General features: G+C 45.6%; 2 protein-coding genes across 3 annotated transcripts in view; both read right to left on the bottom strand.

Moving 5' to 3' along the window:
- The window catches only part of LOC140133460 (uncharacterized), a 374,671-nt gene that overhangs the window by 112,776 nt on the left and 242,870 nt on the right, over positions 1 to 19,025 (bottom strand). The gene's annotated exons all lie outside the window — the stretch shown is intronic.
- RFTN1 (raftlin, lipid raft linker 1) overlaps positions 1 to 19,025 on the bottom strand; it is a 258,871-nt gene that overhangs the window by 13,462 nt on the left and 226,384 nt on the right. Inside the window, exon 8 of the mRNA XM_072153674.1 lies at positions 8,000 to 8,103. Within this exon, the coding sequence (XP_072009775.1) occupies positions 8,000 to 8,103 (104 nt within the window). The remainder of the gene's footprint in view (positions 1 to 7,999; positions 8,104 to 19,025) is intronic.

The raw sequence follows: 19,025 nt of genomic DNA, 5'->3' as shown, positions 1-19,025 counted from the left end.
ATGTATATCCCAGATAAAAAAAAGGTAAAGTGGCTTCAAATGCTATGCTTGTATCTCCAGCCACTATAGCGCAACTCTAACAGATCAGTTAAATTGGCAAATTATTTCATTGAACCTTTAATGGCTTCTGTTATTTTCTCATTGCACCACTGCCATTAGTGCTTCCTTTATTTGAGTGGAAAATTGGATGGAAGCTGCAGCATTATTTTTTTTCTGTCTAAAATAACGGAAGTGGTGTAAACAGACACTAACAGAAGGCAATACAAATCCATAGAAATCAATGGGCATTTCAATGTAACAATTAGACTTCTATTATTTTTGTTGAAGTGGCGGAAGATAATAACAGAGGTCCGAACATGGGTGTTAACGGAGCCGAATCTCGTACAACTTAGCTCATCTTTAGTCATAAATGTTTTTTTCCAATGCTACATAACTTATGAGATACTTTAAGAGATTCAAAGTCTAAGGGCTCGTTCAGACAGGCTTTTTTGAGGTCTATATGCTATACATTTCTTTTGCGGATGGCTTACGGACCAATCGATAACTTTCGATCACGTAACACATCCGTTATATTTCACAGATGTTCAGACAGTAAGAAAACAATTGCAGCATTCGCTACTTTTTTCTCACATGCAGACCACAGACCTCCTTAGTCAACGGATCCACAAACAAAAAAGATGGCAGACGGATGGCTTCCATATGTAGTCCATTTTTTCTCAAATATTGCTGGGCAACTGGGCAGGGCAAAAAGTAGATTACAAACCTATATGTTTTTTGCGGTTGTGAAAAAAAAAAAACAGATGCCATAGGGACATGATAAAAATGGATAAAATATGGACTGAACACAGGCATCATACGCCTGCATTTTTGGCGTATGTCCAGCGCACACACCCGTCTGAATAAGCCCCAACATTAGAATATATAGAAACTTTATTGGTATAAAGAAAAGGTGAAATCTCTATACACAGCTTTAGTTGTCTGGGTGTAAAATGATTAAATGTAGGTTTCAATTCCATTTTTTAATAATTCTGGAGCTTTCTAATTTCATGCTGGATTTTCCTTCATTATTTGTACCCAGTGGGCTAAAGCAAAACCTGCACTTGTACGATAATAGCCGACTGCAACTATGTGAGTACAATATTCTTCTCTGATTCTATCTGAATGGATATGGATGTCTAGCAGCTTCTCCCTGTCCCTGTAGGGCTGCTTAGAAGATGGAAATACAAGGCTTAAAAAAATGGTAAAAAGTAAGTATGACCGTGTTATAATATGTTAATGCAGCTCTTTGGTCTTTGTCGGTTTTTATGTTGTGGCTCAGCCAGGTGTTCCACCAAATTACCAGTCAATGCTGTTTGATGGTATTATTTCTATGCGTATTTCTTCCCCAGAAAAGTACTTTGCCGCAATATTAAGGCCCCTTCCACACTAGCGTTGCATTTCACGTCAGGGTGCAATGCGTGAAAAACTGACTTTTTGGCTGCATTTTTGTTCCATTTTTCCTTGGAGTCGTTAGCGTTTTTCACGCGCGTGTTGTTCACGTTTTTCTTGCGTTTTCCGTGCGTTTTTCACGCACGTTTTTTTAAGTCAATGGGAGACTCGAGCATTTTTCAAAGGGACCATGGTTCGGGAATAAAATGTTTTATTTAATTGAAAAAGAATGTCTTCTAATAAGTTAGCAGATGTATGCAAACATCTGCAATCTCTTTTTCACTGTTCCCCGTGTATATTATCTCCTGACAAGTTAGCAGATGTGAAGAACAGTGAAGAATAGAATAAAAACAGTGAACACAGTGAACACAGGATCATTTAAGTGAAAAACACAGTGAAAAACACAGTGAAGAACACATTACAGATGTTCGGCACATCTGCTTACTTGTCGGGAGATACGCGCGAGACGGTGCGAACAAAATCGTATGTGAATAACAATATATATGTGTGAAGAACACATTGCAGATGTATTGAAACATCTGCAATGTGTTCTTCACACAAATATATAGTGTTCTTGACATGCTATTTTGTTCGTACCGTTCCGTGTGTATCTCCCGACAAGTAAGCAAATGTGCCGAACATCTGTAGGGACAGAGTTCATCTTTGTGCATTGCAAAAGGTTGAATTCCATAATCTAAATCCACTGCATATTAATTCATTCAGTTCATTCATTTGGTTTTTATCACAGCATTTTGATGGGATCTGTGCAAATCCCAACCACTTTGCTGGCAATATACATTACTTCACGAAAAGAAGAGTAAGAAGGGGCACTATCTAGGACACTTTACAGCAATATATGGATATAGTGATGCATTAACTTGAGATGACGTCCGTTGTGGTAGAAGTATAATGGTGGTGCTCAACGTATGGCAGAAAACAGTCCATTGAATCACATTTGAAAGAAAAAAGAAGAAGAAACGCGGCCACTCACCATAAAAACTTCTTCTTTATTTTGTCTTCATATAAATAGTACGGTGGCACAGGCAAGACAGGGTAGGGGTGGGACAGGCAAGACAGGGTAGGGGTGGCACAGGCAAGACAGGGTAGGGGTGGGAGCAGGCTAGAGAAAGCGCCGGACGGCGCGAAACGGCTGTTGCCTTGTGTTACCCCCTGCTCCCACCCCTACCCTGTCTTGCCTGTGCCACCGTACTATTTATATGAAGACAAAATAAAGAAGAAGTTTTTATGGTGAGTGGCCGCGTTTCTTCTTTTTTCTTTCAAATGCAATATACATTACTGTAGGTTAGCCACATACAATCTCTGAACGTCGTGGTCATTAATATTATTAATATTCCCGGCAGCCTTATGGTGAGGGCTGGGGCTACTTCACTTTTTTCCCAGCAGAGCTCCGTACCCGCAATCTGTGCCGCGTATTGCAGTGTACTTTCATTCACTTGAAAACAATGAGGACCTTGCGGGCCCTTTAATCATCTGATTGCTGAGATTCCTGATGACCCATTTGGAGGACAACCCCTATAAATTGTTTTCTGCAGTTCATAATGAAACTTTCTATATATACACCACTTACTGAATAATGGAGAAGGACGTGTACATGCCGGGGTACAGAACAGAACATTGTTTTGCAGACAAAATGTCATTTATTTACAGAGTACTTTGAATCATGATGCAGAAAGCAATAAACATGGATTTTAAGGCGGAAAAACTAGTGAGAAATTACATGGTAGGTGGACTCAAAAACTGGATAAATATTTTATATAGTGAGAGACAGCTTTTACTATGAATAGTACATATATTAACTTATAAGTTTATATTAACCACATAGATTGGGCAGATTCACTTGCCTGTCATCTCTATGGTTTTTGTATTTTGTGCTTGCATTTTTTCTTTTCTTAATGTTATGTATGTGACCCCTTATTGAATATACTGCACCATGGGATTAATAGTCCTCTATAAATAAATAACATTAGGCTTTTATGGCTTTGTCCTTTGATAATAGCCTTTATTTCAAGTATTTGTAGCACATTCATGTTACGATTTGTCCTGTTGATGATCAGAACATCAGGCCTGGATAGATGTGATTTGCAAGAATTTTTGGGTCCAGTTATCATGTGATCTCTAACTAGCTCCTTTGCCTGAAGGTTCAACTGCAGACTGGCAAAAATATGAGACAAAGCTTTTCTACAAGGCCTCATGCACACAAACGTGTTTGGTGCTGTGTAATGGCTGTTTTTTCAGTAGCTAATACAAGGTCCCATTACTTCTATGGAGTTTTCCCCATGGCCATGGATTCCATGCCCCCATTCATGATGAGCAGGGGCGGACTGGGAATTGAAAGTGGCCCTGGAAAAAGATTAAAAGTGGCCCCATGATATAGACGGGGCCAATTTACTTTAGGCGTGGCTATCACAAGTAGGCGGAGTCAACTAACCATAAGCGACAATAAGGGTGATGCCACACGTTTTGTAACTGAACCAAGACGCACTGGGGTGGTCAGCGGCCAATCGCATATGTGTTTGTATGTAAATGCATGCATCACAATGAGCGCCCGGTGTCCCGCATTTACACAATACGCGCTGATTGCCAATCACATACGTTTGCATGCAAACGCATATGCGATCGGCAGGCCGCCACAATGAGTTTTGATTCAGTTACAAAACGGAATCGAAACGCTAAGGGCGCGTTCACAAGTTGCGCATTGGCCTGGGTTTTCATTGCGTTTGAAACACATTACAACAACTGAGGAAAGGTGATTTGCCGAATTACATTACTATTAACATTTGCGTTTACAAATGTAAACAGTAATGTAATTAGGCAAATCACCTTTCCTCAGCAGTTGCAATGCGTTTCAAACACAATGAAAACGTAGGCCAAAACGTAACTTGTGAATGCACCCTCACACAAAGCATGCGCCAGCCCCCCCTCCCACACACACAGCAGGCGTCAGCCCTATCTCCCATACACACACACAGCAGGCACCAGCCCCATCTCCCATACACACACAGCAGGCACCAGCCCCATCTCCCATACACACACAGCAGGTACCAGCCCCATCTCCCATACACACACAGCAGGCGCCAGCCCCATCTCCCATACACACACACAGCAGGCACCAGCCCCATCTCCCATACACACACAGCAGGTACCAGCCCCATCTCCCATACACACACAGCAGGCGCCAGCCCCATCTCCCATACACACACACAGCAGGCACCAGCCCCATCTCCCATACACACACAGCAGGCACCAGCCCCATCTCCCATACACACACACAGCAGGTGCCAGCCCCATCTTCCCACACACACACAGCAGGCACCAGCCCCATCTCCCACACACAAACACACAGCAGGCACCAGCCCCATCTCCCATACACACACACAGCATGCACTAGCTCCATCTCCCACACACACACACACAGCAGACGCCAGCCCCATCTCCCATACACACTCACACATAGCAGGCACCATTCCCATCTCCTCACACACACACAGCAGGCACCAGCCCCATCTCCCATACACACACAGCAGGCACCAGCCCCATCTCCCATACACACACACAGCAGGCACCAGCCCCATCTCCCATACACACACACATCATGCACCAGCTCCATCTCCCACACACACACACAGCAGGCACCAGCCCCATCTCCCATACACACTCACACAGCAGGCACCATTCCCATCTCCTCACACACACACAGCAGGCACCAGCCCCATGTCCCATACACACACACACAGCAGGCACTAGCCCCATCTCCCCACATACACACAGCAGGCACCAGCCCCATCTCCCACACACAAACACACAGCAGGCACCAGCCCCATCTCTCATACACACACAGCATGCACCAGCCCCATCTCCCATACACACACACAGCAGGCACCAGCCCCATCTCCCCACACACACAGCAGGCACCAGCCCCATCTCCCATACACCCACACACACACACACACACACAGCAGGCGCCAGCCCCATCTCCCCACACACACACAGCAGGCACCAGCCCCATCTCCCACACACAAACACACAGCATGCACCAGCCCCATCTCCCATACACACACACACACAGCAGGCACCATCCCCCCTTCTACCCCTCCAGCACTCACCTCTTCCTCCATGCTGCTAGGCCCGGGCTGTGCTGTGGGGGCGTGGCATCCTGTGTAATGGGCAGGGCCTGTGAGGAGCTCAGTGCTAGGGCTGACATCTGCAGGGAGAACAGGCTCCTTCACTGCCACCCACTGCTGTGCATCCATATCATAAGGTTAGTTTATCATATGGATGCATCAGGGGGGAGGGTAGTGCAGGCAGCCTGAGCATAGGAAGTGAGCTGGCCGACAGCAGGGGAGGGAGAGGAGGAGGGGCCCGGCCCTGAATGTACACAGGAGGAAGGGACCGGCCCCATCAGCTGCTTCAGAGCAGCGGCCCACCGGGAAGTCTCCTGGTAATTTCTATGGCCAGTCCGCCCCTGTAGATGAGGGGCAACTGCTGGGGCCTCAAAATATAGAGACGGTCCCATTCCTTGTACATGTTTGCAGCTAGGGCAGTGCTTTTTTATTGTCGGCAGCGCTGTTATCAGCGGTCACCCTTCGATGACAGATGGGACGCAAACCAGGGATCATGTTTTCTTGTTTGCGTCCTGCAAACAACACATGTTCTTGCTTCTGTTACTATGACTCATAGTGAGACCATCCATGGACCAAACTCTATTTTGGTCCATATTTTACATATTTACTTATAGTGGAGAAAGCCTGTAGATTAGTTATTTTAATAATAACAAACCCCCTTTCTACATTTGAGAAACCAAGAACCATGAAAAATATCCTGACAATTATTCCTACCACTTTCTGACAAAGGACTTCAATTTACCATGTGCTCATGCAGCCTACGGATGTTCCTGCAAGCTGACAACTCACAAATGAGTTTAATTTGACCTTTGTCTACCAATAGAAAATTATTCACAGAAATCTGGAACTGTAATAAAATGCATCATCTTTATTCAGTAAGGATTACTTTTTGTAGAGGCATAGTCATGAAAAACGGGGATTTAGTCTACCCCTCCCTTACAATCAGCACTGTGCAAGGTGTGTTTAGGCTTTCCATACCTATATAATTTTGTTCATTTCTGAGAAAATTGAGTTTGTATTTTCATGCAGATTAACTCATTGCACCAGGGGCGTGACCGTGCCTGCTACTGCTTTTATATCAAATGGGGCTCATGTATTTAAATCTTAGCTTGGCTTTTTCTGATTTATTTTTATTGGGGCATTACTTTTTTTTACTTTTTTTGAAGACAGTCTCACTTTCAAAGTTGGTCATACTCAAATTTTCTGCAGTGTTCTCAAAGTTACCACCTGATGTCACATCCGAAACTTGCAACACACAGGTTGCACATTTTGGTGCAAATTTGCACACGACATAGGAAATAGCCTTGAGCTGTTTGTGACTTTTTGGAGTTAAATTTACTAAAGACCTTAACTCATCAAACACCACATGTATTGATAAGTATAAACTACCCAGATACATCTAAGAGAAAAGCCAAACAAAAAAGACAGGTTTTAATAAAGATTACATTTTATCCTGCACTCACACCTTTCACTTCTTACCCTCTAACTAGAATACGCTGTTTACACACCTGGAAGTGTAATAGGGATCAGTATTTAATTACTTGCTTTCCTCTGCTACAAAATTGTGCCCCCATCTAATTTCCTCCTAATATGGGGCCCCACTCATCTTCCCCTCATATGGTGGCCACTCACCCCCATTTATTCTCTCCCTCATATTGTGGCCCCCATTTGATCTCTCACTCAGATTGTGGCCCCATCTTCCACTCACAGTATCACCCCCTCATCTCCATCTCAAATTATGATCCCCCTTATCATCCCCTCACATTATGACCCCCTCACATTGTGACTCCCTCAACTCCCCCTCTCATTCAGACACTTTCATTCCCCTCTTCACATTATGACAATCTCCCCATCACATTGTAAATCCCTCACCTGCCTTTCATATTGTGGCACCTCAATTCCCCCTCATGTAGTGGCCCCCCACAACTTAACCTCACATTCTGGCCCCCTCATCTTCCCCTCATATTATGACTCCCTCGTATCCACCTCACATTATGACCCCCTCATTTCATCCTCACATTGAGACCCCCTCAACTTCACCGCACAGTCAGACGCCTTTATCTCCCTCTTCACATTATGTCCATCTCCCCCATCACATTGTAAAACCCTCACCTGCCCCTTGTATTGTGGCCCCTCATCTACTCCTGATATTATGACCCCCTCAATTTGTGGCCCTTCACCTGCCCTTCATATTTGTGGCACCTCAAGTTGAAGTTCTGAAACAGTGGGGACAGGAGTCGGAGTCACTGTCTGGCAGGGATTGGGCTAGCAGATGGTCAGATGGTCAGAGTCTATTCCAAAGTTTTGTGGTAGAAAAGAAGTTGAAAAATTGTAACACATTTTACATTACATTACATTATGATGCTATTAGTGATGCTATTCACATGTGAGTCCATGAGAGCATCCTCTGGTCACATGTTGGTACCTACCTACTGGTTTTAACAATAGGTGTTGAAAGCACACATGTCAGTTGCCATCCATACACTGCCAGGGAACTTAAGAGAGGCATATAGTCCGCTTGCACATCAAACCCCTACAAAATAAATACAATACATCAATAAAAGTAAGGTGTATTATATAGAGTACAAACATCTTCATGCACATACATATTATATATAAGACATAATTATACCTGCTTATAGGCTTATCTGCATGGTTCAGTAGCACAATGTGTGAATGTGTGAATTTTTAGAAACAATGCCAAAAATGAAGCATATTTTTATACGGAAACTGTCAGCAGTTCTGACTAAACAAAGCTGTAGTGTTAAAGAGAACCTGTCATGCAAATTAACCCACCCAAAATAAAGACTTCATTAAAAACTATGCTTAAAAAGCATTGACCTTCTCCCTAAATGGTTCCTTTCCATGGCTGCTGATCAGGACAAGCCTTCTCTGATGCCAGGGAATATAACATAAAGGGGATTTATGTGGATGTAAGAAAAACAATTTTTAGCAGCTGGCAGCTAGAAGGATACCAGTTAGTTAATAGGGCTCTATAGGAAACTGTTACTAACTGTACATGTGAAAATGTGGTGACAGGTTTTCTTTAAGTATTGACCCTAGAGATCAGTGTCATCATTTGAATATGTTGTTAGAAGCAGAAGGACTGCTTTATATTCCAAGATCGTCGCTGGACTTGGGGCACTGCTGTGTGAGATCTGTCCACCAAACCAAAGTATAGCTCCTCCCCACTGAGTAACTGCTATAGTATTCAATCAGAAGCCAGCTATACCAAAGAGGAGGGGTTGTACGGTGTTCAGTGAACAAATCTCACACAACAGTTCAATGAAGTGCTCCAAGTCCAGCTACAATCCTGGAATTTAAATGTGTTGAATCTTGCTTCTGCTAACAACTCACAAAAAAAGTATGGTTACATAGATCTCCAGGGCTGCTACCTGTCTGCAGCTTTGTATGCTCAAAAATGCTGACATATTCATGCTGACATGTTCCCTTTAAATATGGGAGGAGTGGGGGCGTGGCCTAGCAATGGAAGAGTGAGGACACAACATTGCTGAGCTCCTCCGTGCCCCAGCACTATTACACTACCCCAGGCTCACCAGAAATGGGGAAAGGTCTGAAGAAGACCTCGCCAGCCTCACCTGCCTCTGTGACACCCGCCAAGACCACTATCGGCCACTTCTTCGGGGGTAAACCGCCGCTGATGTCCCAGCCAGCAGTCGCCACGCGGTCCCAAGATGGCCGCCCCCGCACCCGACCGTCGGCACCTGAGCCCGCGGCCACCTCCTCACCTCGTCGCTCGGCAGTAACGAAAGCCGCGGCGGTCACCCCGCCATCTCAGCCACGGCACCCGGCACAACTGGCGCGCGGCTCCCCGAGACCACAGCAGGATAAAGCAGCGGAGGCCGAGCGTGCTGCGCCACTGCCTACATCGGCGCCATCACGCTCCTCAGAGCCACAACCTGCCCAGCTGATCCTGTCATCTCCAGCTACCCAGGACATCAGGGGCGCAGTGAGTACAATGGGGGACCCCTGTTCCTCCCAGGGAGGCCAGACACCCACCCCTCCTGACCCCATAACCTCAACCCCAGCAGGGACCCCTGGGATACTGATGATTGGCCCTGACCCACAGTCCCAAGCATGTGTGCCCAGCCAAATGAGTCAAGGGAGCCAGCAATCCCATGTCCCCACAGCAGGAGCCTCCCCACTACCCCTCCAGGAAGACAGAATCCCCACAGTCCAGGACATCAAGGCCCTACTTTCCTCTTTGCCTACTAAAGAGGATATGTCACAATTTGCTACTCAGATCCTAACCGAATGCCGACAGGAATTTGCCAGCCTGCGCTCCGATGTTACTTCATTGTCGGCGCGGGTAGATGACCTGGATCAGGCACAATCCTCTACTACTCTGAGCTTAGAAACCCTACAGGATACGATACAACAGCACCACCTACAACTACATGCATTGCAACAGCATATGGACGATATAGAGAACAGAAGCAGACGCAACAACCTGCGTATCAAAGGCCTGCCAGAGTCTATCCAGCCCGGATCTTTGTTTTCCACCATTACTGAAATCCTCAACGGAATCCTGGGCAGACCCCCAACTACATTCATAGAAATTGATAGAGCTCACCGAGCCCTCCGCCCTCCAGATCCGCATGCACGGAATCCGCGAGATGTGGTGTGCCGCATCCACTTCTACTCCCTCAAAGAACAGATCTTGTTAAAACTGAGAAATCAAAAACAAGTTCTTTTCCAGGGAACCCCGATCAAGATCCTCCCAGACCTTTCCCGGTTTACTCTGGCACAACGAGCCGCTGTGCGACCACTGTTGGATCTACTGAGAGAACACAACCTGCCCTATAGATGGGGTTTCCCGTTTGCCCTGCATGTCCGCTCTGGGGGAAAAGATGTAACCCTCCGGTCTCCGGACGATCTAAAACCATTTCTTCACTCACTGCGTCTACCAGCGGTATCCTTAGGCCAATGGCCCACATATCTCCCTCCATCAACACCGCCCTCACTAGCCTCCTCTGCCAATCTCACTCCCCTGGGCCCCCGTGAGAAGGGCCCCCGGAAACGCCAAATGTCCAACAGCAGTGGAGGACCGAGGAGCTCCCCCCACCCACAGTCTTCTCCCTGAGAGCCCCCTGACTCCGCAACATTGATGCCCCCTCACTGGATCAGCTCTATCCTGGTCTGTTGATAATACCCCTGCTTAGTCAGACCAATGGGTTAGCCCTCCCCTTATGGTGATTCCCCCCAAACCTTAGTCATGTGCTGGGGTGTCGGTAGTGGCTCTGCGACTACGCCGCTACACACACCCAATAGGTTTAGGGACATCGGCCGAAACTGGTAGTTAGACCGACTCCCTTGTTAGCTTCGGCTTTTAGTTTCCGCTGCGGCCCCGATTATAGGGGCTGCTGGTTTACCTTTCTTCCTTGTACTTACTAACTTTTTTGTTTTGTTATCCTTCCCCTATCTAATCCCTACACTTCCCAACTCCCCTTCTTCCCTTACCTCCACCCCCTACCCCTTGACAACTCCCCGGTGGCAGCTGCACGACAAGACCCGTGCATCGATACACCCACCTTCTCAAGATGGCAGAACTGAAGATCGCTTCTTTCAACGCCCAGGGACTGAACTCCCCATCTAAACGCTCTAAGGTACTCCACCACTTCCATAAACACAGAACCCAGATCCTATGCATACAAGAGACCCATTTCAAAACCAATCATGCCCCTAGGATTAAACACAAACACTACACCACATGGTTCTACGCTAACAACCCACGGTCACGCTCTAGCGGGGTAGCGATCGCCCTACACAAATCCCTCACGCACACGATAGTAGACTGCACCACCGACCCCAACGGCAGGTATATCCTCCTTAACATAGACATTGGTGGCCACCCATTCTCAGTCCTTAACGCTTACGTACCTAACCAAAATCAAGTCCCCTTTCTCACACAACTCCTGGACAATGTCACTCCTCTCGTCAAAGGTACACTAATCCTGGGGGGCGACCTTAACCTGACTCTTGACCCCACTTTGGACAATTCAACAGGCAGATCAAGTATACCTTATTCAACCCTAAAGAAGCTTAAACGCTCCCTAATGCATCTCCAACTCTGTGACGCATGGAGACTACAGCATCCTTCAGACAAAGACTACAGCTTCTTCTCTGCCCCTCACGTAGTATACAGTAGATTGGACTATATCCTTGTTCAACACAAAGCCCTCCAGTGGCTACTGTCCTCCTCTGTGGGGAACATTGTCTTATCTGACCATGACCCTGTCTTCTGCTCACTCAAGCTCCCGTTCCTTAATAGGAAAGAATGGGTGTGGAGACTCAATGAGTCCTTGCTCTTAGATCCTCTTTGCACCGATGAGATCACCCGTACCATTGCCCATTTCACCTCTGATCACGAACAGGACCCTACTCCTGCATTGCTAAGGTGGGAGACCCTTAAGGGATCCATACGGCAAGTTTTTATCAAACACGGCGCTCGTATTAAACGAGAAAAAGCACATATGCTCCGAAGGGCTTTGGAGCGGGTTACCTCTTTGGAACTGCAACATAAACAGGCCCTATCCGCCCCGATTCTGCGCGACCTGCAGGCAGCTAGGTTGGAGGTCAAGCGCCTCTTAGAGAAAGCCTATGGAGGGATGATGCAGGTGTGTCGTAGTAAATTCTACGAGTACGGCAATAAATGTGGGCGCATGCTCGCTAGAGCCCTGAGGCACCGCATAGCGCAATCCTTTATCCCCAACATTAAGTCCTCCCAGAATAAGGTAGTGCACACTACCCCAGAGATTTCAGACACTTTTCTCTCCTTCTACAAATCCTTGTACAACCTCCCAGTCACACCTCAGGACCCGGCCCCTTGTATTGCCGCCACACACCCTCAGTCACCTTTTAATCCCCTCTCAGCTAGCTGCATATCTGAACTGGAGGAGCCATTTACCCCATCGGAACTTGCACAGGTGATCAAAAACCTCCCGGGAGGCAAAAGCCCAGGCCCGGACGGATTTACGGGTAAATTCTTTAAACATTTCTCAAAAGAATTGAACCCTATCCTGTCCCAGGTTTTCAACACGGTCGGCTCAGACTCCCCATTCCCGGCACAGTCCACATCTGCCCATATTGCCATCATTCCCAAACCAGGCAAAGACCCTCAACTGTGCTCCAACTATCGCCCCATCTCCCTTCTTAACGTAGACCTAAAAATCTTCGCGAAGCTTCTGGCCAATAGACTCAACCCACTATTACCAACCCTCATTAACAGGGATCAGGTTGGATTTGTGCCAGGCAGAGAGGGGCGAGACAATACCTTAAAAACGTTGGACATCATGCATTATGCCCAGTCACACCAGATACCTGCAATGATACTATCCCTAGACGCCGAAAAGGCCTTTGACAGAATCTCCTGGCCCTCTCTCAAACAGACCCTTTCTAATATAGGCATAGGCCCGAACCTTAGGTCCAAAATCCTTTCCCTCTATCAGAACCCCTCAGCTAGATTAAAAATCAATGGCAGTCTCTCTGACCCATTTCTCATCCACAACGGCACTCGCCAAGGATGCCCCCTCTCCCCACTCCTATACGTCCTGGTAATGGAGCATCTCCTGGCGGCGATTCGTAACAACCCTGACATTAGGGGAATTCGGATCGCTGGGACGGAACATAAGTGTTCGGCCTTTGCGGACGATTTATTGGTTTATTTAACGGATCCTCATTCCTCCCTCCCTGCTCTGATGGCTGAGCTGGACAAGTTCGGCAAGTGGTCAAATTTCAAAGTTAATATGACCAAATCTGAAGCTCTTAACATCTCACTCCCCCCCGCCGACCTACCCCCCTTGATGTTAGGATTCCCGTTCGTCTGGCCACCGGGTGGCATTAAATACTTAGGGATCAGAATCCGCACAGACCTATCCAAGTTGTTTACAGACAACTTTACCCCTCTGCTAACTAAATTTGAGAAGGACCTAACCTCCTGGAAAAAGAAAGAATTTTCCTGGTTTGGTCGACTTAACATCCTCAAGATGACCCTACTGCCACGCCTGCTCTACCTTGTACAAACTATACCAATATTCATACCACTCATCTTCTGGAAAAAGGTCAGAAAATGCTTTGGGTCCTTCCTCTGGTCCAACAGTCGCCCAAGACTCAGGAGAGAAACCTTGACATGCCCCAAGGACATGGGGGGGATTGGGTTACCTGATTGTCGCCTTTACTACTTGTCAGCAGCATACTCTCGGGTTCTGGACTTTTTCCATGCCAAATCCTCTAAAACTTGGGTAAGAATAGCCCAGGAAATCTCGCCCAAGGACCTCACAACCCTCCTGTGGACGTCCACCCCCACCTCTCGAGACCCCATCCACCTCTCCTTTACCACAGCACACACTATCCGAACCTTGCGAAGAGTGGGGACGAACCTCTCCCTGATAGACCTGAAGGGACCTCTGCTCCCAATCATAGACAACCCTGCATTCCCACCGGGGCAATCCAAGAACCCTTTCTTAGGCCATCCCCGCAACAAACCGATCAGGTTCCCTCAAGTGCTAGCCGGATCCACCCTCCAGCCCTTACGGTTCTTACTACCTAACGAACAGCTCACCCCCACACACCACCTCCAATACAACCAACTTAAACACTTCTACGACTCCATTAAGAGCCACAATAATTTGTCACGCACCCTCTCTGACTTTGAGCAGGCGTGCCTCAACACTAACCCAACACCCCATGCCATCTCCTTTATTTACAAACTACTAATTGCCACACGCTCATCCTCGCTTCCCCCATTCTGCGCTGCGTGGGAGACTGAATTGGGAAAACGCTTCTCCCAATCCCAATGGTTGAGGTGCTTCTGCCTCACTCAGAGGTCTGCTATCGCCACCAGACACCAGGAGACCAGTTACAAGATCCTCTCCAGGTGGTACAGAGTGCCTGTTCAGCTGCATCTATGGTACCCAGAGGTCCCTGATGTCTGCTGGCGATGCGGGTCAGGGAGTGGCACCATGACCCACATTTGGTGGTCCTGTCCAAAACTCAACAACTTCTGGACCACGGTTATTGCCTGCATCCACAGCATTACCGGCACTGTAATACCAAGCACCCCTGAAGCGACTCTTTTATTCATGTTTGATATGCCGACACACAAATATAAGAAGTCCCTCACCCGCCACCTACTTCAAGCGGCTAAGACAGTCATTCCAAGAAGATGGCGATCCGATTCCCCCCCCACCATATCTGAGTGGTTATCAGAAGTATCCGCAACACACAGAATGGAGGAACTCATAGCACAATCCCCCACAGACCGTACCCGGCTTTCCAATACCTGGTTACACTGGCAATCATTCCTTTCCTCCCCTGAATACCGGGCACTCCAAGACTGAGTGACTGACAGAATCGACACACCCAACCCCGTGCCTCCTGCTGCCTCCCCCTTCCCCTTCCTACATTATCCTGTCCCCCACTCTCCTCCCTACCCCCTCTTCTATTTCTCTCCCTCTTCTTTGACCCTTGTTTACCCTAAGTTTTATAAGTTTTATAAATGACTTTACAAATCGTTGTAATGTTCTACCATAGTTTGGTACCATGCCTACTTCAATATTTATGTTTGGCTTCGGCTCCACAATGCCCTACAAGGCGCTATATTGTCACAATGTCTTTGTCATGCCGATGATGTTGTATTTATATCTGATGTTTTAATAAAGTTTTTCTTGAATGGAAAAATATGGGAGGAGTGGGGGGTAGGATGAGAGTAGGGCATGATCAGACTCCTTTAACATTCCTAATGAGAAAAGTGCCGTTATTTTGAATAATTTTGGCATAACTAATGCCAGCAATAACTTGTTGCAACAAAACCAACTTCAAAGGAAATCAACCACTTCAAAAACACAAAAAACCCTAGAAATACTCACCACCGCTCCTCTTTATCTTGATCCTGGCCCAACAGGTACTTCTTTGGATTTGCTATATGACATATGTGTCAAAGTGTCACAGTAGAAGCCATTAAATTTATATGAATAGACTCAAAAAAGTTTGGTAAAAAAAAAAAATATATATATATGTATATAATTTCAGACACATATTTAATGTAAAAACACTTTAACAGCTGGTACTGTGCCAAGGTTTTTTTTAAAAAAATTGATTTTGAGCCATGGGGTAATCAATACTTAAACACTAAATCGCAATGGTCAGTCCCCAGGTCAATAAAGTACTGTTTACATTCTCAGCCGTAGACAGAAACTATTGATTGTGGTGTGAAAATGCAGCAGCTGGAAATAAATATTATCTTTCCAATGTTTAAAGAAGAAGTTTTATCTCACATATCAGAGGTTTGCTTTATGTCTAGACGACTGCGGATTGACAGTGTATAGTATTATGGGTATTATGTAGAACCAGTTAAATAGCTAACTTACTATTAGATCAGAGACCAGGTGGGGATTTGTATCTGAGTTGCAGATTGTGTGTGTGGGGTAGGGTGGGGTGGTCTAAAGGGGGCATTATACAGTGTGGAGCTATCCTACATTGTGGGGTTGGTTAAAAATGGTTATTGTCAACTGTTAATATTGTGATTATTGCTACTGATATGTACACTCTTCTCCTACCCTTCCCATTCCCATCCCTCCCCAATTCCTGTGCCCCTTCCCCTTCTTCCCCCCTTCCCGCTAAGATTTGTATTACTGGATTGTTACCCTGGAGGGATCACTAGAATTATTAACTCCAGGTACTGTATAATTCTGTTTAAAAATACAATTAAGGCTACATGCACACTGCCGTGAGCCGCCGCACCATAGCACGGCGGGCACACGGCAGCGCGGGGAGAGGAAGTGAGCGCAGCGATATATGGCCGCAGCGCCATAATACGGGAAAAGATAGGGCGCCGTGAGCCCATAGAAGTGTATGGGGGACGTATATCGGCCGCACATACGTCGGACGTATATACGTCCCCCATACTGTAGTGTGAATGTCGCCTTAAATTGTTAAAAAAAAAGGGCTCATGACAGGCAAATGTTCTCCATTTGCTTCACTTGATGCAACTTTGATGCCTCTCTTGTTTTTCCAAAAGTTGGGAGGTACACTATGAATTTTTATCTGTGATTTGTTCATATAGTGCCATCAAAGTGCTTTACAATTCATGGGGGGGTGCATATTTGAATGAACTAAGGCAGTGATGGTGAACCTTTTAGAGACAGAGTGCCCAAACTACAACCAAAATCCACTTATTTACCCTGAAGTGCCAGGATGGAATTTTAAACAGTAACTTATTGCTACCTGTTCTTTCACATCTTTCAATTCTGTTGGCGGTCTGAGGCCACCAGTTAAAAGAAGGAGGGAAAATTCAGATTATCATTGTAGCTTCTCTCCAGGGTCTCTCTGTAAAGGAAAAATGGTCGGGTGCAGACCTCCAAAGATAATGCAGTTTTGTCAAAACCTCACTTTTCCCGCAGTTCCAAACAGCCAACGAAGTGTCGAATAGCACTGAGAGCAGCATGTCTTAATTTGCCTGGGACTGCAGGAAGATTGTGTTTGGTGAACTCTGTCCTGTGGTGATGGCCTGAGTGCCCAAAGAAAGGGCTCTGAGCGCCACCTCTGGCACCCGTGCCATAGGTTCGCCATCACTGAACTAAGGGATTACAGTGTAATAACATAGCACGCAAGAGCTTACAATCTATGTTCATTTTGTTACACTTCTCTATTATGTCTTATAAGGGAGAGAGAGTTTTGGAGTAGATTCTCTTTGAGTATTTGTGTGCAACATCTTATGTGAAAATGAGTGCTATCCCTCATGTCTACAGAAATATTATTTTCTGGACACTAAATTCTTTGCCATCTCTGGCAGGATTCTGCATCTGCAAGTATTGCCTCCTTGTCGCGCTTTCCCACACCCTGTGCTTGGCATTTTATCACTAAAACTCTAAAATGAAATCTCTCAGACCAACAAATACATGTAATTATTATGTCTTGTAAAACCCACCAAATATTGCCACATAAATGTATTCTCTTCCAACATCTTACAGAACAATGTTGTTGACAATGTGCAATAACTAAGAAATCCCAAGTATCTGCTGAGAATAAGTCACAAGAACAAGTAAAGATAAAAAGATTCCTATCCAAAAAGCTATTTGATGTATTAATAATACTGGTACAGCATATACCCTGTACATTAGTACACAGGTGATGCTCCACATACTCACATGCCATATTGGGTTGCATACTGTCCATAAATGTATAAAAACCCAAAACTTTTACCTATGGATTTCGTCCAATTTGCAGACTTTATAAAGTATAAATCATTCACCACACTAAACATATATTATTCACATATGTGCTGAAGTTTCCATTTATGACCATTCCCCAGAGCCAGATTAGTCACATACTGGACTCCAAATACTATTCCTAGATCCCAACATGGCGTCCAATGTAGATGTGAACACAACCTTATCTAAGTGCTGCTATCAAGGGCAACGATCAACTCATGTCTTGCAGCTTCCTTGACAACTAAGTTTACTTATTTCCTGTTGTTTAGAACCTAGATTGCAGTGTTGTATGGAGATTGTTATCACTCAGTTCCTGCCCATATTGGTGCTTTATTTTTTCTATTTCGCATATAGAAATGTCAGTCCGCATTGAAAAAATGTTCATTTTATAAAAAAAAAATCATGACCCACCTCACCCACTTGCACTGAACTGTAGGGAGAAAACACAAATGACCATAAATCCGTATGCATGATTTTGCCAATAAGGTCTTAGTACGTCAGACAAAAAAGAGGGAAGTGTCTCTAAAGAGGATAAAAATAGTATATTAATAATAATAATACTGGGGATTGTGTCGCATGAAATCGGATTGTGGCACAGCTGCGCTGGCTTTTATGCAACAGAAATCGGGCGGGGGGGGGGGGGGTGTGCCGTCGGACTGTAGAATCGGAATTTGTGATTCTATAGAATCACAAAGAGGGAAGGAGGAACTGAATAGGGTACAGGAAGATCTTGTACCTCACTATTCTGTGCAGGAGACATATGTATGCTCAGTCTTGGACACACTCAGCTCTGCTACATACTGAGATAGCACTGCCACATGGCTTTCTCCTCTGTGACCAACAACCCCTCCCCTCAGCACTGAGATAATCTGAGGGGTATAGTAAAGAAACTGCTGGATATAGGTAACAAAGAATAGGCAAAGTTGTTCCTACATTTCACAAGCTATTGATTTTTAGGAAAAAAAATTGATTTGTGGGAAAATGTTCAATGCAGAGGGGGTAGGTGAACAGCGCTCCTCCCTCCTCTCCAATGAACCTGACGTATGCCCGCTGGCTAAGTGCACAAAAGCACTTTTTATCAAGATTGATTATAAAATATAATTTTTATTTGTTCAGTTATTATTATTGGAACATTAGGTCTTGTAATAGCTTACCAGAATCTGCTCACATTCAACTATACAAGGGGTAGTGAAGTCCTCTAACGTAAAAAAAAACAATGTTAGAT

This window comes from Engystomops pustulosus, chromosome 5 (assembly GCF_040894005.1).
Source record: "Engystomops pustulosus chromosome 5, aEngPut4.maternal, whole genome shotgun sequence".
Taxonomy (NCBI): Eukaryota; Metazoa; Chordata; class Amphibia; order Anura; family Leptodactylidae; genus Engystomops; species Engystomops pustulosus.
Note: the sequence above shows the minus strand (reverse complement) of the source record. Positions and strands in the feature narration are given on the sequence as shown.